Below are 25154 nucleotides of genomic sequence, written 5' to 3'. Positions count from 1 at the left end.
GAAGCTTGAAGCTTGACCCCCTTAGACACAAAACCCTGGCAATTTTTTTTTTTTACATTTTAGGGGGCCTGGCCACCAAGTTTTTTTTTTAAGTTAAAGGAGGCCACCAATGGCTTTTTATAACTTGTGTGTGGGATGACGGGGGTGGGCAATCAATTTTATTTACTTGCAGGGGAGCCCTTGATCACCAATGGCTTTTTATAACTTGTGGGTGGGGGGGCAGGCCATCAATTTTTTTTTTACTTGCAGGGGGCCCCCCGATTACCAATGGCTTTTTATAACTTGTGGGTGGGGGGGCCTAGGCCATCAATTTTTTCTTTACTTGCAGGGGGCCCCTGATCACCAATGGCTTTTTATAACTTGTGGGTGGGGGGGGCAGGCCATCAATTTTTTTTTTACTTGCAGGGGGCCCCTGATCACCAATGGCTTTTTATAACTTGTGGGTGGGGGGGCCAGGCCATCATTTTTTTTTTACTTGCAGGGGGGCCCCTGATCACCAATGGCTTTTTATAACATATGGGGGGGGGCTGGCCACCAATGGGTTTTTATAGCTCAGGGGGGTTTGTTTTTTAGCTGTGATGTCTGTGTAGCCTTTTTACTGTGGGGTGGTCGAGATATGGGGTGGGGCTTGTTAGGGAGTCTATTGTAGGATATATAAAAGATGTGAGACCTAACTGCTGTGTCTGCAGACAGCAGGCTATTTCCTATTCAAGTCTATCATCATGCCAAATGATCTAACATGTGCATGGACTTGCTCTTTAATCTGACCTAACTCCCTTTATCTACCCAACATGACTAAGACTGTGTTAAATTATTTAAATAATCTTGTGTTATCAGCTTTGAATCGAATACCCAAACCCCCAGTCAGTCTTGATCCTCCATCAAAGAGAACACAATTTTTGGCTACTATATACAAAGCTGTCTTACACTTCTCTCAACCACAAAGACATTTTTAGTGTTCTTCTTGCTTCACAAGCTCAAAGCAACCCTTATTAAATATTTAGCCTGTCTGCACTGATAAAGCTGGCAGCCTGCAGTTATGTAGAGCCCTTCTCCGTTGCCATCTATTGCCCAGTTACTAAACACAAATATCCACAATAATGTTCTGAGCATTACATGTGTTGTTTATGTGCCAGAGGAGATTGGTTACATGCAGTGATGCTTATTATTTTTATTATCTTATTAATATGTTGGCACTAAAAGCATTTACTCTTTTTGATATGATCACATAATACTGTCTTATGATAGATCCATGAAAAGGTGATGTGTAAATAGGCTATCGTTTTACACTAATGTTTATGTGGCTTTGTTATTAATCTCCATTGGTGTGTTACTTAGCAAAGCAAGGGCCATGGAATTGACATCCCCTTTCTGTAATAAATGACGTGAGGCTTTTACCTCTCGGCATATAATACTGAAACTTAGGAATTGTTTATAACTTTTGAACTAGAGGAAGTTCTGTAACTGTAATCCATTACATACTGTATTGGGTTTCCTACAATAAGAATAACGATAATGCCTGTGCCTGACCCAAATAAAATAAACTCGACAACTATGCACAGAGCAATAAACAACTGATCTATCAGACTTTATTAGGTTTCGCATGATACTTCATTGTCACGTCTTCCAGTCTACCTCTAAAGACATGAATCTACAAATGTATTACATTGATGTGTATTACATTCCAGTTTCAGAATGGCTTTGGGCATTCAATGACTGTATAATATAGAATTTATATTGCAATGTATAAAACCGGTATGTTTGTTTTATGTGTGAATTACTGACCTACTTTCCTTATAATAAAAAGTTATTTCATGTGAGCGAGAGGGGGGGGGGTGTGCTGGTGCCCAGTCGCCAATCGCTGCCCAACAGGAGAAGATTTTTATGACCACCGTGCCATCTGATCTCCATTTAAATGTAATTAGGACTAAGTGTATGCATATTGGCATCATGTTGGGATTGCTAAAGATCATTGCTGTAGGGGAGGGCTGCCTAGAATAGCTGTTTGAAGAAAGTGTACGATAAATCATTTCCTCTGATAAAAGCAGGGGGTCAGCAGACCCAGGAGCTCTTATGAGTCAGTCATATTCATTTGCTTTAGCTGAGGCTTATTTTCTTCATCTATTGAAAGTGTAACCTTGTTATACCAGAGCAGAAGTAATCTCTGTGCAGTATAGGTGGTTTGTGATACGGATGTGGGGTCAGGCACTGTCTGGCTATGATGAACTGCTACAGAAAGCATTACAGATGTGTGTGCACGAGGCTCCAGCAGTGTGGGAAGGTGATTCTGAGGCAATTAGTTTGAAACTACAATTTGTCCTGAAGGGCAGTCCTTTCATCTACATCCTTTATCTTTTGACATCAGTGTAGGGTAAATGTGTGGCTCACACAATATTGTTCATAAAAGTTTGAAACATTCAGCCATACTTAACATTTTGGTCATTTTGTTAATCATTGTTTTGGTGAGATGGGCTGGCCTTTGGGGTGTCCAACCTTTGTTCAACCCTTTCCCAGAAAACACTAAAAACATAATTAATGCAATCTGCAAAAGTGCTCAGAGGACCACTCTAAATAAGTTGACATTAGTTCATTTTGTGGCTTTTGATCCCCTTTAGTTGACTGGTTTAATTGATTGAGGGTTCTGAGAATGGTGTCTCAGTGCAGGACATTTCATACCCACATTCAAGAAATCATATTATATTGTCCATTATATCTTTAGTCCCAGCAGTGTTGGCCTTGGCACAGGCAGAGACGTTGCTTTGTTTTCATGGTACAGCTGAAATCATCATAAGATACTGTATAGAAATTGGAGGATCTCAAATAACATCCATTGCTTATTGTGTTCCTATTAAAGGGGTGGTTCATCTTTAAGATAACCTTTAGTATGTTATAGAATGGCTAATTCTAAACAACTTTTAAACTGGTCTTCATTTTTTATGCTTTTTGAATTATTTGCCTCCTTTTTCTGACTCTTTGCAGCTTTCAAGTGGAGGTCACTGACCTCATCTAAAAACAAATGCTCTCTAAGGCTATAAATGTATTATTATTGTTACTTTTTATCACTCTTCTTACTCTACTATTCATATTACAGTCTCTTATTCAAAACAATGGACGGTTGCTATGGTAATTTGAACCCTAGCTACCAGATTGCTGATACTGCAAACTGTAGAGCTGCTGAATAAAAAGTTAAATAACTCAAAGACCACAAATAATAAAAAATGAAAGCCCATTGCAAATTGTCACAGAATATCACTCTTTACTTCATACTAAAAGTTAAAGGGATACTGTCATGGGAAAAAAAAAAATTTTCAAAATGAATCAGTTAATAGTGCTACTCCAGCAGCAAACAGATTTTTTTATATTCAATTTTGAAATCTGACATGGGGCTAGACATTTTGTCAATTACCCAGCTGCCCCATGTCATGTGACTTGTGCCTGCACTTCAGGAGAGAAATGCTTTCTGGCAGGCTGCTGTTTTTCCTTCTCAATGTAACTGAATGTGTCTCAGTGGGACATGGGTTTTTACTATTGAGTGTTGTTCTTAGATCTACCAGGCAGCTGTTATCTTGTGTTAGGGAGCTGTTATCTGGTTACCTTCCCATTGTTCTTTTGTTTGGCTGCTGGGGGGAGGGAGGGGGTGATATCACTCCAACTTGCAGTACAGCAGTAAAGAGTGATTGAAGTTTATCAGAGCACAAGTCACATGACTTGGGGCAGCTGGGAAATTGACAAAATGTCTAGCCCCATGTCAGATTTCAAAATTGAATATAAAAAAAATCTGTTTGCTCTTTTGAGAAATGGATTTCAGTGCAGAATTCTGCTGGAGCAGCACTATTAACTGATTCATTTTGAAAAAAAATTTTTTTTCCATGACAGTATCCCTTTAATGTAAAGGGGAACAATCCCTTTTAAGAATTAAGAGGTGAAAAACAGTGCAGATGTTAGTGCAATATTGTCTTATTCAGCAGTCGATATAGAAGGAATGAGGTAACCAAAAATCTTATGCTATTGATTATTGAAATAGTGATGCAAAATCAAGCAATTTGCGCATTGTAATAAAAATCCATCATGGCACCAGCTGCCGTAGGGTATGGCTCAGTGAGTTTTGGTTGTGGCAGAGATGGAGTATTTTTGTGCTGTCATGCTTATCCTTATGTGATATTGCAGATCCTGCTCCTCTGCTGGAAGCGGCTCGTGGCTTAGAGGACCGGTTGCAACAACTTCATCGCATCGATCCTGAGAATAAAGCTGTAAAAGAAATCAGTCGCCACTGGAAAAAGTATTCTGACTTCCTCTCTGCTGCTAAAGGTAATATTGGGACAGGTATTCCTCGAACTGTTACCAATGAAATACAAGATGTGTAATAATAGGAGCAAAATTTGGATCAGGTCTAGTTACCCAGAGCAACCATTCGGCAGGTGCCATTTACTTCGAACCTCTACGAAACTAAACATCTGATTGGTTATAGTGGGTGACTAGACACAAACTTTTGCTATTTATACGGTTCTTTGATGATACCTAAGCCAAACACACAGTGAATAATAGATAGCATATGCCTTAACACACATAATTTATGTCCCACGCACAATTAGTGAAACGTGCACTGTCACCATATAAACTATATGGTTTACAAAAGAACAAGCCACTTCCCACACTCACCTGTAGAAACCATAATGTATTTTGGCACAATGCAAAAGATGCCCGTGGGTGCTAATTATCCACTGTATAAGCCCTGGTACTGAATTCTCAGAAGTTATTATTCTATTACGTATTGATGAACTCTGACATAAATAGTCTCTGCAGATAAATGAAAGAAACTCTTCTGCAGTTGAAAAGGCTTAGTCCAATTACCTTTTGTGATAAAGACAAATTAGCTATTGTGAAGTGATCCAGTTAAGGTGGCCATACACTATAAGATCCGCTCATTTGGCGAGATCATCTAATGAGCGGATCTTTCCCCAATATGCCCACCAAAGCAGGGCGATATCAGACTAATCCAATAGTTCGGCCCTAGGGCCAAATGATCAGATTACAATGTTAGGAATAGGCGCCAATAGAACAAGGACTGCATCCACTAGCCAATGTGGTCCTCAATCGCAGGGGAAAATTAAATATGGCTGATTTTTGGCCAGATATCGGTCGGGGAGAATGCCCCAAGCAAGGGCAGATAAATTGCTGAATCGGTCTAAAGGACCCGACAACAGTTTAAATATTCCTTTGTATGGCCACCTTTACAAATGATTTGGAGCATGCTGAGAATGTCCTACTGGCCCTCGTTTTCAGGGAAAGCTGGAGACAGCAGGATTGAGAATGAAGTGGGTTTGGTGGGTCAGGACAAAATTATTGCTGAATTGGGGCAGAGAATATAGAGGGATTGTGACCTAGCAGGGGGAAGGAGAGAGCATGCTTGTGGATGAGATGAGTAGTAAGCGAGAGAGCAGTTCTGTGGCTGAAATAAGCAAAGCGAGAGAGAGTGAGCAGGATTGCGGTTAAGCTGGGATAGGGAGAGAGACCTATGGCTCTGGCTGGGAGAGGGCAAGTTTGTAGCTGATTTGGGGCAGGAATGGAGGGAGCAGGTTCATGGCTTAGGAATGACATGGGGGAGTCAGGAGAAAGGTAGGGTTATTTCTGAGTTTTGGTGTAGTACAGTGATTTGTGGCATGGAGGGAGAGCAGTATTATGGCCAAGTGTGTTTGAGAAAATTAAATCTTGATTGTGACCTAAATAGGGCCAGTAGGGAGAGTTACTTACCTCCAGGTACGATGCTTCCCTGATGGAGCTCAATTATATGAACTGGCTTGGACTGTTTGCATGGAAATGTGGTGAATAATATTTCATAGCTGTGTTCTGCACTATTACCACCTGTATGTCTGCATGTCTGTTACATTTCAAAAAAAATTATTTTATCATGCTATCCTGACTTTGTCACTATGCCTGGGAAATGCTTATCTGATGTACCCCCTTATGTATAACATAAGCATATTAGAAGTCACAGAGAAGTTCATGAGCATATAATCACATGGGACCAAAGGCCAAGTGAAACGAATTAAACAGGGCATGTAACTAGTGATGGAAGAATTTTTGCCACTTTGCTTCGCCGAAAAATTTTGCAGGAAATTCGCGAAACGGACAAAATGATTTCCCCATCTCTACATATAACCCCTAGTGGGAACATTTTTTTTTTATAACACAAAAGAGCCATTACTATTCTGTAAATTATATTTGTACTTAATGATGTCATCAGATATAATTGCAACTCAGTGATGTCATTTGTATCACATGACTCATCAAAACTTGTGATATAACAATTGTAATTTGTAAAAATATAAGAATATTAGAAGACGCAATAGAGATCCATGAACTGTATAAAAGCACCCGGCTTTCACCCTCGTGCCTTTATATGATCATGGAACTCCTCTGTGACTTATAATATCCTTATATTTGACAATACAGTGTATATAATTTACTATGTATGGAACTTTTTTTAATAGTGCTTGTGCATTGTAGTACAACTACAACTGGTCTAAAATCAACATTACAAAAATACAGAGCAATGTTCTTTTTGTTGCTCACAAGTGCAGTAAAAATGAAAGTTCATCAACATAGGGGTCAGTGACTCTCTAAGGAATGATGATATTAGATGTAAAGAAGGAGCTACTATTACACTTGCGTTATATAGGTATAATAAAAAGAGACATTTATGACAGGGTTCCCTTTGATCCCCTCTTGCTGTGCACACACAGCCATATTATCAATCCTTACAGCCTCTTCTGTTAATAATATAGTTTGCTTAGTATTTTATAGCCAGGGACATTGCTGATATTCCTTTTCTTCGATGGCGTGTGTAAGTGATGATGGCAGCACAGTCCAGCTAATCAAGAGACAGAACTTCTGTAGGAAAGTTTTATGTGATGATCAGCAGAAAAGGATTTTTTTTTAGGGTTTTCAATTTTGATTTCCATTTTGCATCTCTTCCCTTCTAAAAGAAAAGTGATTGCGGTTGTATTTGTCAATGCTGCATTTTACTATAGTTGAAGAATGCCTGCAGCATTAAAGTCAATGTTATAGTTTACTGTTATTGTTCTGTCAGTAGGCTGCTGTTTATCAGTTACTGCGCGTTATTATCCAATGTGGTGCTGCTTTATGTTGGGGTGCTGCTTAGTGACCCAGCATCCCCTGATGATGTCAAACTTGACCCCCAACCTTCAAGTGAGATGCATAGATTCTAATTCTCTCCCTGCAGCTCATGTCTGTTTTACTTACTATCACTGCCACTTGATAAATGACATCAACATAACCTCCAAGCATTGTACAATGAAGTAAAACACATTCCAGACATTATTCTATTTCAATTTTAACAATCTATGATAATGTTTGACATGTTGCACTATAGTTAAAAGGAAATGGGATGCATTTATGTATGTTTATTTTAATTGATATATGCAGCGCTGTATATTTACAGTATATTAGCAGTACAGACTGCGGAACAAAACTTACTATAAATAAATATAAATATATCAAAGGCTTAAGAGAATGAAAGAGTTTATCACTGAGGGTTTTCCAGTTTGTTAGGAAAAGCGAATATAATTGTTAACCTCAAACCAGATGGACCAGCATTCCTCTTTCACGAATAACGTATCGGCCCAAGGTTACCATTCTAGTAATTGCCACACGGCCATCTTGCCTCCTGTTGCTGCAATCTCCCACAATGATTTAAGGTGGCCATACACATTAAAAGAGGAAAAGTGTCACTTTGCCCAGTGTCGGACTGGGACACCAGGGGCCCAGCAAAAAATCTTAGATCAAAGGCCCACCCAAAAACCTTAGACCAGGCGCCTACTCTCAAAACTATTATTCTTCCTCTCGTCACTCAACCTCTATTCTCCGAGTCTCTTCACCCCCTTAGTGTGTTTATCAATACAGAGAAATCAGTATGACATGCAAAAATCAAATCCATATGAGAAATATATAGCTCTGTATATGGGTACGTGTGGACTTGGTTTGTGTCTATGATTTCAATGTACTGTACTGGTAGTCACTGTAATGGAACAATATTCTTTGCTTTTGTTCAGCTGCCATTGCTCTGCTGTACCAATGTCACGTGGGCTCAGTATGGCAAATTTGCAGCCACTAACACACCATACACAATGAATTTGCCCTTGGTTGGTGCTCATCCATACTTGAGCTGTTCACTTAAGGCTCAAATCACAGCACCTTCTGACACAAGGAAGCCCAGTAGCTAACACTGCCTCCACCAGATGATAAATACAAGATATCCATTGCTTATTGCACCATCTGAATCACACCCAATTGAAATGCCTGTAAGTGCACACCCATATACCACTGCTTCCTTCAGTGCCACAAGTTGCACCCAATTGCAACGATATAAATGACTCCTGATTGTGTCTGGCACAGTTATGATAGAATTTGGGAGAAAGAATTTTATGCCGTGGGTAAAAAAACATGACAAGTATGCAGATATTTTGCACTTTACAACTCTTTAGCAAATGAGCCCCATTGTCTGCTAACCTTCCTTCCCACTGTGCTATATGTACACTAGCTATATTCTATACTTAGCTTTTTACTCTTTACTCTCACTGTATCCTCTGGAGTAGTGCACCCTTGTATGGTATTTCTGCACCCTTTCTATGTGCCTACCTGTGGCATTTTAAGCAACTGATAAAGTGCCATGCATTGTCTATATCCCATTCAATATGTCCATATTCAGTACCAGCAAACACACAGCCATTTACTGTCATTTATAGCTTGGTAATAATACACAGCACTGTATATATTGCACATTCCTGCCCATGTGATCTTCTGTATATTGCAGCCAGCCTGGGATGGCCCTGTTTTATACAAACCCATCCCAGGGAGTTATTGTCCATTGCAATGGCATTTTTTAATAACTGACCAGTTGCACAAAAGTATTTTAATCTATCTATGAAAAAATGTGTAATCTTCTGTGTCTGTCAGTATCTGATCTCATTCTGGAAGCTGTTATTATATAAAAGGTATAATTATGAGACAATGGAAGTATAACATCATACCCATTAGACATATATGCATATATGGGTGGGGTGCATTAAGCCCACATTGAGGAAGACTTATATGACTCGCAGGACCAGCAGTGAAATGTCCATAAAATGTGGTTGAAGTCAGTGCCTTCAGCAGCTCCAAGAGGGAGAAAATGCTGTGATATGTAGTTCTGCAACAGGTAGAAAGGCAAAAGCTGACTATTTGTGAGTGCAATGCAGTAAACAGGGGGACATTTATTGGTGGACTGGTGGCAAAATAACTTTGCAAAGTTAATAATTGAGGGCTAACAGCAAATACATTGCTATAGCAGTTGGACTACGCTGAAATCCTTATTTTGGACCATGCATATTCCTAACTATAGACAACAATAGCAATCGTATTCATTGTCACGTGTGTATGTGACAATAACAGGCGGGTCTCTTCTGTGTGCGACACATGGTATAATGGGTGGGGACATTGTAAACCAGCTGGAGAGACTCAGGTTGCTTGCCTAGGGGCTGATACGAGTGGTGGCACCTTTATCTGATGGTGGAGATCATATATTAATTGTGTCATATTTCAGCTTGGAGGCACAAGTTCCCTTACTAAAGCCCAATCAAACACACAGTGCCTAGCATTTAGGGTCAATCTGCAGCATCACAGACCACCGCTTCCAAAGCTGGAAGCAAGGAAACTTTGGGCTATTTTGTGACAGTGGTTTGGTTGAGAGACTGGAATATGAAGGAATGGAGAATGGCTGAATATAACAATAAAGTTGTAGCCTTACAGAGCAATTGTTTTTTTTGGGCTGCTGGTATCAGTGATCCCCATTTCAAAACTGCAAAGTGGCAGTAGACATATATATTAAAAAAATTATCAAAAGACCAGTTGAAAAATTGCTTAGAATGGCACGGTCTATAGCATCATCAAAATATTGCAGACTACCCTTTTAACTACTTTGTGTGGGTTTGATGAGTTATTTATATTTGTTGGCTATATACTGTATATTAAGAACTACATTGTAATCATGATTAAAAGCATAGTAAAATCATATTAAATCACTTCATGTATGATGTAATATAATGCCACACTGACAGATGGAGTGATTAGCTGTTCCTCTAGAGAGCACCCCGTCACAATGAGCCTCCCAAAGGACCAGTAATGATTATCTAATGGGGGACTGTCTGTTGGATCCCCGTTATACAGAAAAACCACATTTCCCGGCGCAATGAATACGACCACTTTTGTGCAATCTCAATATTCTCTCATGTGGACTTTACTGTTACCAAGCTCGTATGTATTACTTTTTCTTTTAAAAATCTGTCATTTATTTTGCGCTGTGTGCCAGAAATGAATATAGACCTGGGGGGGTTTTGTAAAGTAACATGGGCCAAATTTACCCCCACGTTCAGTAATCCATAGAAACCAGACAGTTGTTTGTGTTCATAACTCTGCATTAGATTGATGTTTGGTGTTGCTATGGGATACATTACTTGGGATCATTATTTCCCATTACTATGTTACTATATAACAACTGTCATAAGAAAAATTTACAGGACAACATGAATATGGGATTCTTTGCACCTATGCATTAAAATTGCAGTGCTACCTCTTTATTTGCCCCACCCCACGAGCCGGGGGGGCTGCTGCCTTTATTGCTCCCCATTTCACAAATGGGGGGGGTAGCTGCATCCTTTATAGCTCTCCAATCCACAAACTGGGGGGGGGGGCTGCCTTTATTGCTCCCCTAACCACAAACGGGGGGGGGGGCTGCATCCTTTATTGCTCCCCAATCCACAAAACGGGGGGGGGGCTGCTGCCTTTATTGCTCCCCAATCCACAAACCTGGGGGGCTGCTGCCTTTATTGCTCCCCAATCCACAAACCAGGGGTGGTTGCTGCCTTTATTGTTTCCCAATACACAAACTAAGGACCCTGCTGCTTTTATTGTTCCCCAATCCAAAAACCGGGGGGGGCTTCTGCCTTTACTATTCCCCAATCCACAAACTAGGGAGCCTGCAGTATTTAATGCTCCCCCCACCACTGTAACAAATCGCTCATGTCATGTGTTGAAAGAAAGCCTCTCTGTGTTGGAAAATATTAAATGACTTGATTTACTGATATCAAACCCCAGTTGCAGATCCCCCAAGGTCCCTTTGTATTAAAGACTCAGCAGTTAGCGCCTTCCAATTTGCTTTATTGTTAGGCAATATTCTCCTTAATTTAAAATATAAAAAAAACCTCTGTCAGAAGGGTCAGCAGATGATAGTTTATTGCAGGCTTAATGAAAGCTGGTTTGGGTTGAAAGTGCATTGTCCTCGTGTTCATAGAGAGTTAGTGAGGCAGTTCTCAGGCATTCCAGCCACTAGGAGCCAGAAGGGATTCAGGCACAGGCTGCTGTAGCTACTGAAAGGCAGGCAGGGAGCAGGAGCTTTCACAGGCTTCAGGCTAAACTCACAATTTCACATCCAGCTGTGACACTCAACACCATTGACTAGCAGATCCCCTGCTGCCATTATTAACTCTCCAGCATCATTCCTGCAAATAAAAAAAAAAACCAGACCCCGATCGATGGTTTTACCCCCGTGCCTGGAGCTGTGAGCTCAGAGGACAAGTGCTTGCTCTTTGCACCACTGTCATGCTGCTTCTGTGATTTTGTATTCCCACAGAGCGGAAAGAGGGAACCGTTCCAGCAGGGATCCCGCTGCAGAGGGAGGAAGCCTGGCACTGTACCATTAACAGCAAACTCTTTTCCACGGACACCTTTCAACAGAGAAGCGAGGCAGAAAGCGAAAAGTACGTGAGTAGAAAGCAATTATTCCTTCTCTTTCTTCCTTTAACCCTTCATGCGGAAACATGTTACTGCTCATCTGGAAAAGAAATGTTTAACTGACTTTAACTCATAGTGGAAAGTTCAAGCAGAGCAATGTCCAACCTGTGCTTCCCTAGTTGTTCACCTCCAAAGCATGCTGGGAACTGCAGTTCAACAACAACAGTGGACCCAAAGGTTGGACATCACAGTTGTAGGTTCTGAAGCAGAAGTGGAAAAGATATTTATCCTACAGTTAGATCAATATTAGATCAATATTTCCTCAGTGATGTACCAGCAGGGAGCACACACAGCAAACAATGCAACAAGCAGAAGGAATCAACACACGGCCACTATATCAGGATAGATAGACAGATGTGAACATAAACAGATTATAAATGGAAGATAATTCATTATCTGATGTAAAGGAGTCTACAGGAAATAGAAAATTGGTATTGCTCCACTGGTTTGTAACTTAAAAAATCCCAATAAAAACATTAAATATTGAAAAATACAATTTATTCTATAAACACTGAGCTTATTCTTCCTTCCTATTCTCATATAACTGTGCTCACAAGATTTAGGTGACATATACATGGGCATGCAAACAATATAATCATACTCAGGCACATATGCTTTGCAGAATGTGTTAGGTCCAGATGAACTGGAGTTACTTTGGCCTGAGTCTGTACAATGCAGAAGGATTTGTCAGTCATTTTTAAAACTTTATAAAGGGCTGAAGCCAATTAGCTGTACAGTATAATCGGCAAACTTATAAATGACTGTGCATATTGTTACACTGGGTGCTAACTGGTATTGTGAGTGATCATGTCAAGGGTGCTCAGTTGTAAGAGGAGGGTGCTGTAAGTGCACTGGTTGGGCATCCCTGATAACTGACTCTTAAAGGGGTGGTTCACCTTGAAGCTAATTTTTAGTATGTTACAGAATAGTTTTTTCTTTCAATTATTTGTCTTCCTCTTCTACATCTTCCCAGCTTTCAAATTGGGGTCACTGAATCCAGCAGCCAATGAAACTATTGCTCTGTGAGCTTACAATTTTATTGTTATCGTTAAATTGTATTGCTTATCTTTCTATTCAGTTCCGTTTCCTATTTGTATTCAAGTATCTCATTCAAACCACTGCCTGATTGCTAAGGTAAGCCCATAGCAACCAGATAGCTGCTGAATTTCCAGCCTGGAGAGCTGCAAAACAAAAAGCTTAATAACCGAAAAAACACAAAAAACGGAAAACCAGTTGCAAATTGTCTCAGATCTTTGTCATACTAAAAGTTAATGTAAAGGTGAATAACCCTTATTTGCATGTGACCTGAATAGCCTTAGGCCTCAATGAATATGCATGCTTGGAACTAGTAGTTCTGCTACTAGTTGTATCTGTGTGAGTAAAGACTCAGAACTAAATCTCTGTAGTGTAGCTGAAATATCAGCAGGGATATACACCATGAAGGTATAGATAATCATTCATCAGCTAGGAAAAATCGTTTACCTTGCACAGTTTCAATTCTTGTGTGCAGGTATTTTTTATTATAGGTTTATCCTCTCTGTGCAAGTGTAACATGAACCACGGCTCTATGTTGGCATATCACTGCATATAGCATTATAGGCAGTGGCAGTAGTGAGTACCAAGTGGTAGCACCTGTGATATAAGGTGACACACTAAGCTCTTAACTCTAGGGGGTGAGCTTTCTCCATAAAAACTTTTATTGACTTTTCAAATAAATCCCAGTGGGGCACCAGGAGGAATTCCATAGGCAGCTCACAAGGCCAATGTGCAGGGGCAGATGAGAACAAAAGTGATTATTAACTGCCCCTATCTGTAAAAGTAGTCAGCACAGTTAATAAAATAGCAGTGCACACCAGAAGAACAATATTCAGACCCAAGGTTTAAACAAGTGCTGACTAATATTGCTATTGTACTGTATTATCCTGGGTATTCAGTAGATACAGGGCTCCCTGCAGTGGAAACTGATTTTGGGCATGTTATTAAATTGGGTCAGATTGTGAGTGTCTGTGTAGCAACATTAAGAAGTATAAACATGAGGCAGCATTGTGTTCAGACACTATGGGGCAGAGTTATCAAGGGTCGAATTGAAAATTTGAATTTTTAAATTCGAATTTCGGGTTTATTTTAGTGTAATTCGACTAGGGAATAGTCCAAATTCGATTCGAGTTTAAAAAAAAAATTCAAATTTCGAAAAATTATCATGTACTGTCTCTTTAAGAATTTGACTATTTGCCATCTAAAACCTGCCAAATTGGTGTTTTAGCCTATGGGGGACCTCCTACAACCAATTTGGAGTCATCTGGTGGACTTCTGAAAATTGAATTTTTTTTTTTTTAAAAAACTCGAATCAAATTAAATTTGATTTGAATCCGATTTGAGTTTGTGAGTCGATCCTACTTTTTTGGGGATAACTTTCGATTGGTGTTTTTTTTTTGAATTTCGAGTTTATGGGAGTTGATGGGAGTTTTTAGAAACTCCCACAAACTCGAAATTTGACCCTTGATAAATCTGCCCCTTAATGTCTTATATACTGTGTTATACAACAAGCTTTCATCACATAACAAACCTATTCGGCTATTTTAACCACATTTATTAATATTGTACCAGTGTGTAGATGAGAAGCTCTTTGCTGAGATGAATCATTCCACGGGTCCCTACAAGCAGACTCATTTTTATGGTTAGAATAAAGAGCTCATTTCCCTTGCAAGTGCTCACATTCCTATGGCAAGAGGGGCAGTGCGAGTCTGCACTTACTGAGCAATGGGGAAGCTTTCAGGGCTCTTTCATCTTTTACAGACAAAACATTACCTTTCATGTGCTTTTATTTATTTCATTTAATGATACGAGTTTAGTGCTGACTGGCTTTTCAGCTTCTGCCCTCAACACACCAGCCAGTCAGTTTTACAGGCACAACCCCAGCTGGGACACAGTATTATATGTGCTGTAGTCTTACATCTGTAGCTAGTGCCATGTAGTTACACATCACTTTATATTCCAACAGGAGACTGGAACAAATATAAAAGAACCCTGCAATAAAATATGAAGATAAGATAAATCAAGCGTTCAAACGAAAGATATCACAGTTCCTCTAGCTGTTGTGTTCTACAACTCTCTGTAGCCTTTCTAAAGTGTATTGGAGGGATTTTTGATCTGTAGAGCGGAAAAGGTGAATAATGTTTTGTATGCAAGTAGGTCTGTTAAGCTAAATGTGTGCACCCATGCTGCCTACTTGCCTGGGCTTGTGATTTTGGACTTGACAGCATGGATAAACTAGAGTGAGGTTTATTCATATTTGCTGCTTTAGAATATTAAGGCTCACCAAGATTAGTGATGTGTGGGTTGACCTGAAACCCGTTGCCCATCGGTTGGGCAGGTTCGGGTTGAGATTTGGCCAGCTATTGCGGGCTAGGGTTGGTTGTGGGTTAGACAGGGGAAGTACACTACTTCACTGCTCCCATATATTCCCTGTCTTGGAACCAGAGGTGCGTACAGAAAATCTGAGAGAGAAGACGCAGGTATATGTTGGATGCGGACCCTGCAGTGGCAACATTTTGCGGGTTAGGGTTAGGTGTGGGTTAAGGTTTTGCAGGTTGGGGTCGGATGCAGGTTAAGTTTTTTCCTGACCCTCACATCACTAACCTAGACCCTGTGTGTGTGTGTGTGTGTGTGTGTATGTGTATATGATATGGTGGTTGCAAAGCCTGTGTTACCCATGGGCATATACCATTTGCATTACAACAATCTATTCTGACATCTCTAAGGCTTAACAGAGAAGTATGGTATAAATGCTGCACATTATGCTTTAGGATTGTGTACCAGGCCATGGCCCCCATAGTCCTTTAGCAGAGAAGTGCTGTGAATCTGAAGATGCCTCAGTAGCTCCACATCTTTCTGAACTGTACACTGCACATGCTCTGTACTGCTGTCAGTTACGTTACCTGAGCTTAGGGACCAAGTCCTAATATGCTGTATATATAGATTATAAATGTCACATGGCAGCTCAGAAACCAGTGCAATATGTATCAGAATTAAATAATCACTTAGAATGTAAGCTTCTTTGTAGTGTGTCTCCTTTAACATGGAACTTCATTTCTATATATTTATACTTATATTCATTAATTATAATGATATCTTCCCTGTATATACTTTTCTGTATTGTAAAATTGTACATCACTAGGTATTCTAGTACATATTTACATAATTAGCCCTGTAGCATCCACTCATATGACAGACAAACCTCGTTTTCTGCTTTGCAACCCCTCAGCTTAGCTTTTCAACAGCTGCCTAGAGCACACTGAGCATGTGCAGTGTCACTGACACTCCTAACAAAAACCAAGAAGGTGAGCTCCTGTGCAGTGCCGGGCCTACTCGGTCGGGCACCCTAGGCAACACGGCCAACTACTTCGCCCCCGGCCAACTAACCATGCGCGTGCGCAGAAAATGCGCGAGTGCGCATGCGCAGAAGACAGTAAACTACATACTCCTGCGGCCACAGCTTCTGAATATAGCGGTCCGAGCTAGGGGAAGGTGTCAGAAGAGGTACGTGCCTGGCGCCCCTGTGCCTTTGCGCCCTAGGCAAGTGCCTCTTCTGCCTACCCCTAGTTCCGGCCCTGCTCCTGTGCACAACATTGAAGACCTGGACCATTAACTTTTAGGCTAATTCAGTAGGGTCAATAAATATGTATAGAATACAGAATTTCTATCCGTATCGTTTTTAGGGTTCAGTTCTAAAATGTTATTGACTACAAACCAGTGAGTTTTTTACATTGTCTGGGTGTTTATTTTGCACATTACCTGTAGCAACAAAGTGGCAAATTTCCCATCTGCTCCTATTTTTTTGAGTGAACTGCACATCTCTTCAAAATGCAAATCCTCTGTATATTACCATGGCTTATTTCCATCTTTACCCATACTTATAGCTTCAATGTCATTATTTCATACATACTGAACAACAGATGGGTTTCCTTTTCTGACAAATTTGGTCCAGATTCTCCAGGATGTATCCCCCTGGGACAATGACCTACATTGGAAAGCAATGCTTCCTTTTTGGAACAATAAAAACATACATGTACACCTGCCCTTTATTTATATTCCCTTCCTTATATTTGTCACCATATTACTCCAGCATCCTATTGTGATTCATCTGCTTCCAGCATATTCCTCTAGTGTTGCTCTTCAGTTTAGATCTAGTTTGAGTTTATTTACTCACTTGTTTTTCATATTCATGCAAATATTCTGAAAGCTCTTTATGCAAGGCAGAAACACTTTTAGCAGAAACTGTTATTCTCCTAGAAAAAAAAAACTTGGTAGTAAAAGAGCTGGACAAAAAATGATTTTCATTTTAACCAAAACTGTTTGATATATGTGTGTCTCGTTGTCCCTGAAAAACAGTTAGAAAACTCCTGTCCACTAGGTCTAAGCTTAGGTTGGTGGTTAATGAAATGTAAGGTGTCACTGATTCTGCTTGTGACATTTTGGAGGTCCCGGTGCAATCCCAAAAGATATAAAGAGAAGGAGATCGGAGATTTGTTATTTTGGGATGACCGTATTGTATTCATTTAATTAAATCTAATGGGTGAATTGAAGGGAAGCCTAATGAGGATTATATAATCAAATATCATTAAGAACCAAGCCAGCATTGTAGGAAAAAAATATAATTATCCTTTGCTTTATTAAGAAAGAGAATGTATCATTTATATATTAGTGGTTCTTTAAAATATGTTTGCCTTTGCTGATGTATTCTTCATAGTCATCAAATGAATGGTAACATCTACCTGTCAGAGTATAGCTTGTTTATAGACCATGTGTCACTTCTCTTTCATGTATCTTTATATAAAAATATGTATAATATATTGTATAAAAAGACCAGTGAATACATTTCAACTGAATACAAAAGAAATATTCTCTGGAAATTCTCAACATGCTGGTCTTTTTTTTTTTTAATTGTTTAATATTTGTATCATATTAAGTGCGGCTATTATGTTATGCTATGTTGAACAATTGTTGCAGTGATTGTATATATAATGACACTTCTGCATAGAATGTGGGTTTGTCCAGTATGTTTATTTGTGATTGATGGAGCCCAGTGCTGTAATTATGAGTTGGGTGTGCTTTTAGTATATGGTGAGAAGGTATCCAGTAGTGAATAGGAATTGTTTGTTCCATAAACCAACACTCTGTTACTTATTGCATTTCAATGATGCAGGCCAGATCGGTAAGATAAGGAAAGAATACCTGTTTGCTCTCCTAGATATTCCTTGGTCCCAGGTCTCTGCGTAGCCACGAAACGCGTCAGACCTCAGACGCTAGATGGTTAATTAGATGTTAAAATAAAATATACCTTTTATCCATATCCTGAGAGTGTGCAATCCTTCAAAGACACCGGAGTGCGCTGCTGCAAATCTTGGTATTCCTTGGATCCCAGCCTGAAAAGCAAGTATGAGTGATATCTATGGTTTAATGACTGATACAACAGATGTGTTCATATATTCTAACATTTTTATAAGCGTAAGGGGGCCCTGAATAAATTTCTGGAAACCTCTGACCTGTATGCTTGAATTCTCAGGCACTGCATATACAAGATCAGTATACCCGAGGAGGCACAATATAATGCTTGACTATGTTTGTATGTGTATTTAGTACCATTGTCTAAAAAGATAAAGGTACTATTTTATAAGTATGACCAGATTGCTGCAGACTCCTTGTCCATCATCAATGCAGCATCATTTCTGCTGTTGCATGTTCCTGAGCGTGGGTTTAGAGACCTCGCTACTTGAATACTGTTAGGGAGTGGCCCTAGTTAATTGACAAACAGTGTAATAAGCTTGTCGTCTCTCATGTTTCTCTTGGGCTGAGCGTCTGTTCAAAAGACTGTGCCTTCTCCCCTGATAGACTGCTAGTCATTCTTCATCATACAGTACAGTCGTTGAAGTATTTCTCTGCAGTGAAGGACTGGGGAGATGTCTGGATGTTATAGTGGTACATTTCACCTACTATATGTGTAAATAAAATGTTAAAACTGTCCAGAAGGATTATAGATTATTGATAGTATTCTTTATTATGCAGAGATTTCATATAATTCAAATCAGTTCTCGCCCAAGTGGAGCTCACAATCTCAGAACCCTATCACATACGCACACAGTAAGGTCAGTTTATTTAGCAGGCAGTCACAGGCCTGTATGGTTTAGGAGTGTGGGAGGAAATTGGAGTACCCGAGAAATCACATACATGCATGGGGAGAACATACCATTCTGTAGATATCACCGTGTACGTTTCATCTCAATTAAAATATGTGTCACTTGGTAAAATACATTGTGGGTGCATTGCGCACTCGCAAGGTTATGTTTCAGCACTTGAAAAGGAGGGACTCCCCTGAATGGTTGAGATCTCAGTAAAGACTTGTGTGAACAAGGAAGTCTGTACATGCTTGTGGAACATAGGTTTCTATATTGAAACTTTCTCTATTGGTCTTTCCATAGAGGCTTACAGGAAGCACAAATCACATTGGCTGTCAGACTTGGTGAAGCCGAGGAGAAGATTAAGGTTCTTCATTCAGGTCAGTGGAAGACATCTTTGGCCTGCTCCTTTTATAGGTATATTTGCTATGGGTGATGAGAGTCCTGCGGTGCCTCGGCATGCAGAACTAATCATGAAATTCATTATGAATCAGCTGTGTAAGACAGTGTCATAAACAACAAATCCAGTCGTTCCATAATCACCAAAGGTCTCCTGTGGTTTAATAGCAATGTAATTGTGAGCCGCACCCACACTGTAAATTCAGATTTTAATATATGATAAATTGGCTTCTCCCCTGCACAGGAAGCTTGACTCTTGGAAGGCATAGCTTATATACCAGTAATGAATAGGTACCAATGGCATTGGCATGTTTCTCCCTTAATAACAGTTTAATAAGAAGGATGTTCCAGACTGCACTTCATTAGTTTCTGTTCAACAAGTCATAAAACTTTCATTGTATATTAGATTAAAAGGCAGTTTAAATCAGGGACGTTCACCCACTGGCCCCACAGCTATTGGTTTAACATTCCCAGCATAGCACTACTGAAGAAGTCTTGTGGGAATGCACAGAGTTTGAGCTGAGAGGCCACATGGGTTCGTATGCCTTTTTGTCTCTTTTGTTATGCAGTTCTGCTTACTTTAAATCTTTTTGGTATGCCTTTTTGTATTCCTTTTATTGGAAAATACTATTTGTAATTAAAACATGATGATTATATTGGACACAAACTGCCATCGCAGTATTGCCAGACTACAACTCCCAGCATACTTCAGCATTTTATTATAGTATCATAAAGCTGCTAATCTAACCCCTCTACGGTCAGTAGCTAATTGGCCAGTGTATGAGGCATTCCTAGTGAAGTGCCTGATATCTGGATGAGTATCACGCAAACATGTTGATGGTCCTTGTTGATCTCCATAAGCCCCAATATGCACCTGGTGACCTCACCAAACAACACGGTCTTTAAATGTATGACCAGCTTATCTATTCTTGTCTCAGGAATGACCTTTTGTTTCAGTTATATTAGAGCATCTCTCAATTACTAATATGACAGTTTGTCAGAAACCATCTTTTGGTCTTCTTTAATATCCACCGTAGAAATCAGGGAGGCAGATGGGGAAGAGAAAATGAATCACCTGTCACGCTGGATCCCAATGGCTCTTGGGAAAAGGCTGTTCTTATCTGACCTGGTTATTAATCTCTTTCCAAATGGGGAGATCAGGCAGTTTAATCCGGTGCATGTGTTTCTTTTATTGTGCAGCGCTGAAGACAACACAGAGAGAGCTGCTTGACCTGCGGTGTCAATATGATAAAGAGACAGCGTCTAAGTAAGTTACCTGTGTTTATTTATCTGCAGGAAATATATGTGAGCATGATGAGCTTGTTAAACATGTTACATCCTTTCCTGCAACGTTATATTGGTTTGGAAAAGGCTGATAGATGGCTACTGCAAAATCTTTATGTTCGGATGGATGTGGCAGCTGTAGTTTGCTACAGAGTCCAAAGACAGCCCTGTTTACTCATTATCCAAAGGGAATCTATATTGTATATGCTCATTCTGTGGAGCGTAACTATGGAGGAAAGAAACCCTGCAACTGCCCAGTTCATTCTTTAGTTCAGGATATGCTTATAAAAAATTCCTTTATTCCCAAGGTATAGTGGCCACTAAATGATCTTGTTAGCAGGGCTGAATTTAAAAGTTGTTCATCCCACAGGCCACAGGGCCACTAGTTGCCGCCACCATTACCTCCTCCCAACAAGACCCCTGCTTGCACCATGTCCCCCCTACCTGTTGCTTGCATCCACTGCTATTGCTGCTTTGGCACTTTAACCTCCATTGGGGACTGAGAGCAATGTCAAAAAATTCTTTCCAGTGCAAATGGGCCAGCGGGTGGTATCCCATGATTCTTGAGCCTTTGTAGCCTGCCCACAAATCCAGGCCTGTTTGCTATTAGTAATCTCTCATTACACTACTGGTGCTACCATGTGAAACAGTATCTTGCATGAAATTTGTCAAGGCTTCGCTAAAGTTTTTATCAGGATATTGGGTTTTCTGGCTCAGTTTGTCAGTTGATTCTAGGAGACTTTTAAGTGCAGTGTTCAAAGTGGCAAAAAAACACGAACAAACTGCTATTTTATGTCACAGAGCACAGAGACTTGCCTGTGCCCAGTGTTACCTTGGTACGGGACAGTTGTATTCATGAGGAGCAGGTACGGGGAAGTTGTTCTGCCTCCCACCCTCTGCCTGTTTCTTAACTTGCACCTGCAGGATCAGATGTAGGCTGAAGGAGAAACATGCAACAGTCAGGATCCCTCCCGACCTCAATGTTGGGCTCCAAAACCCAATGTACTTTACCTATACATGCGCCTATGAAAATGTTTTTCTTTTCTTTCTTTCATTTTTTTGAACGGGAAATGTTCACCCAAAAACTGTTTGCATAATATAAGAAAATGTAATTCCAAGCAACTTTGCTATATACATACATTAAAGATGAATACAGAGAAGAAAAGGGGGCAGTCAGATAGATACAAATGCACTGTACTGTATGTATATACTATATTTAGTAATAAGTCTAAGACTCTAAAGCTATGGTACTTGCTGAGTAATATTGAAAACACTATCTCATACTCATACTCATCCAAGCCCCTTCTTATACTTGGATCTCACACCTATAACCATTTGCTCTTTTGCTCTTCTTAGTATATTGTTTCTAATAGAGATTATTCATCGAAATAAAAACACTCAAGCTAGTAACAACTGCAATAAACCTTGATTTTAATCATGGACTCCGTATGAAAGTTAAAATATCCATGCCAAGGAAAGCAAGGCACTGTTTGCTTACACAAACCCTCCCTGAGTTGATTAGGTTTTATAGCAGGGAATCCTTTAGGATGACATCCTGAAGTCATGTTGGCTTGTCTCCCAGCCTCTTCGTTCAGGAACTTGGCATCAGTTAATATGTGAATGAAAGGTTGCCACTGGGGATTATTTGGTCTGTCGTGCCTACAACACAAGCAGGTCTAGGGGTCATCATGGTCCTCTGGAGTTACATTATACCTAATGATACTTGATAGCTTGTCCTCTTAGCATGGTCGTGCATTTCATGGTTCCGGTGTTTGTTGCTATTTTTAATCTGTCAATGTTGATACAGTGCAAAGATCATAAAGATCATATAATCTGAACATCTCACTTCAATCTCTTAATGGGAAAAACTTAGATGAATCAGAAAAGCTGAAGGACTTAACCCTCTCCTAGGTAGGGGGAGATGGTGGTGCAGGTTACAGTCAATAAGCTGTCAAGCCGCTGGTTTGAAGATATTGTGCCATTTGTATCGTGCACTGTCAGGGCCGCCATTATGAAGCATGGGGCACCATACTACTAAGTTAGTAGGGCTCCCCCCTCCCCCAAGGAGGCCCCAATTATTATCCTATTGGTCATAAGAAGTAGATTGGAACCCAGTGAAAAAAAATCCACCCTGGTCATGCCTATTATAATACTACAGTAGAACCCTGCTATTAAATTTTACAGGTGGAAAACATAAAATGCAGGAAGAAACTAATGCAACGTACGTTAGAGTCCTGTGTGGATCCAATTGGCAGACCTGTGCCCCGACTTGGACCCGCTGAACTGCAAGCCAACCCGCTCCCCTAAATCACTATGCTCAGCTACCCAGAAACCCTACCCAACCCACAAACAGCTTACTGTACATACCTCCCAACTGTCCCTTTTTCCGAGGGACAGTCCCTCTTTTGACAGCTCAACCCGCAGCCCCTTATTTGTACTGGAAAGTCCCTATTTTCTCTGCACTGAACAGCCAGAAAAAGAAACAAAGTTTCTCACTTAATTGGTTTTTAGCAGAGAGCCCAATTGGCTTTTAACAGGTGCAAATTAGATACTTGTAACAATTTTGAGACACAAAAAACAGTTTAGATAAGGAGAAATATTTTCAAACTTTCATAACCTGCCATATTTTGTAAAATGAACATGGTAATTAGGGGCGTGGCCAGAAATTTTCGCTGCGCTAGGTGCGAAAAAATTTTTTGTCCCTCTATTTACTTCCAAAATGTTGGGAGGTATGCACTTGCGAAACCGGAAACCGGAAGTGACATCACAACGTAGTATATTGTGCTAGGTAGGACAAGGGTTTTTACCACAAACACAGGGATGGGCTGAAGGGTTCAATCCTGCAACGTAGCCAGACAAAAATTTATGCCCCAAACCCAGCCACCTTGCGGCTATTCCGCAGGTACCTGACCCGATGCAGGACTCTAGTGTACATGCGCCGGACCATGAATAATAGACAAATTATCCGGGAAACCGTAAAGCTGCATTCTACTGTAATTTGCCCAAATTTTATTGCTATAATTTTGCCTAAGAATTTTGTTGTGAAAAATATTGGTAAGATTCATAAATGCTTAAAAATTCAATAAAATCAGGGTTCTTCTCTAATTTGTCCAAATTTTATTTCTATCATTTATATTTCTATAATTCTGCCTACATTTTTTTTTACAGTGGTAAAATTCAATAGGTGCTTTATTCACAGTGTTTCTTTTAAGGCTCATGAGTCCCTTAAACATAACAACAGAGGCCTGTTTTGTATTGTAAAGTCTTTTCTGGTAAATGAATATGCTTGGCTTCTAAATTCAGATAAAAAAATGATGAAAGGTCTGCTGTTTGACTCTGGATAAAAAAAGGGTAGAGTTACTGCCTAGCTGCTGTTCTTCCCCAGTACATGGGAAGTTACTTGGCACCATGCATATCACTTGGCACATCATGGCTATGAACGGTTACGATGAAAAGAAAATTGAGTTACTATTCCTTGTAGGCAACACATCAGGGGCGTAACTATAGAGGAAGCAGACCCTGCGGCTGCAGGGGGGCCCAGGAAGTATAGGGGCCCCATGAGGACCTAATTTATATACCATTTCAAAAAATATTATGTATCTAAACATTTTGGGGGCCTTAAAAATGATTTGCTGAGGGGCCCAGTAATATTTAATTAAGCCACTGCAACACAAGAACTACAGTGGAACATGTGCAACCATGGATTACTCCAAATCCTTCACTACTTCTATTGCGCAGGTGTAACTACTGTTTTGGGAGAGCTAAAAATGGTCTTTTCTACTAAGACAATAACTTGACTTTATTAAATGTACGTTTGCTCATTTGTGATTTAATTGGTGTGGTGCCATCCATTTTTATGTGTCTGGAACATCTTCTCCACCCCTTTGGCTCTCACCACTATGACAGGCTGCCAACTCTCACAGCTGTTGCTGTTGTTTGCCAGTCTCTCTAGTACAAGGCAACACTGTCCTTTTTACTCATTACACAACACAGAGAGAAAACTTCATGCCATTACACTAAAGCAGATGTTCTCAGTTAATCGTATAGGCCATCACTCCCTTAATGTATTGTAAGTCATTCTTAAGGGTAAGTGGAAGAACTTGATAAGCCCCCCACAAATGATCACAGTGGTCCATTTTACAACTCTAGTGAAAAGGCTTTTTTAGTATAAAACAGTGTTTTACATATTAGCTGTTATATGCATTTATGCCATTCAACCTTCTTAAAAAAGCCAATAGTTGAAATGTACACAACCATTCAAGAACATGACAACAATACACAATGGCAGCTTGAGTCAGGAAGGTACACATTCTGATGCATGGTCCAAAACAAACTAAAATCCATGTGCCTTGCAGCATGTGTAGAGTAAGGGGATACCTTATACCTTTACCCTCTGTTGTGACTGAATATTGAATATTGTCTGTACTATGTAACAGGGGGATTGCTCAA

At 40.0% G+C, this 25154-nt stretch overlaps 1 protein-coding gene across 1 annotated transcript in view; it reads left to right on the top strand.

The window, feature by feature from the left end:
• The window catches only part of cux2.L (cut like homeobox 2 L homeolog), a 212218-nt gene that overhangs the window by 162991 nt on the left and 24073 nt on the right, over window positions 1-25154 (top strand). Inside the window, exons 5-8 of the mRNA XM_018263487.2 lie at window positions 4168-4308; window positions 11687-11813; window positions 19326-19402; window positions 20622-20688. Of these exons, the coding sequence (XP_018118976.1) occupies window positions 4168-4308; window positions 11687-11813; window positions 19326-19402; window positions 20622-20688 (412 nt within the window). The remainder of the gene's footprint in view (window positions 1-4167; window positions 4309-11686; window positions 11814-19325; window positions 19403-20621; window positions 20689-25154) is intronic.

Source organism: Xenopus laevis, chromosome 1L (assembly GCF_017654675.1).
Source record: "Xenopus laevis strain J_2021 chromosome 1L, Xenopus_laevis_v10.1, whole genome shotgun sequence".
Classification (NCBI taxonomy): Eukaryota; Metazoa; Chordata; class Amphibia; order Anura; family Pipidae; genus Xenopus; species Xenopus laevis.
This window is presented reverse-complemented; position numbering and strand designations above follow the sequence as displayed.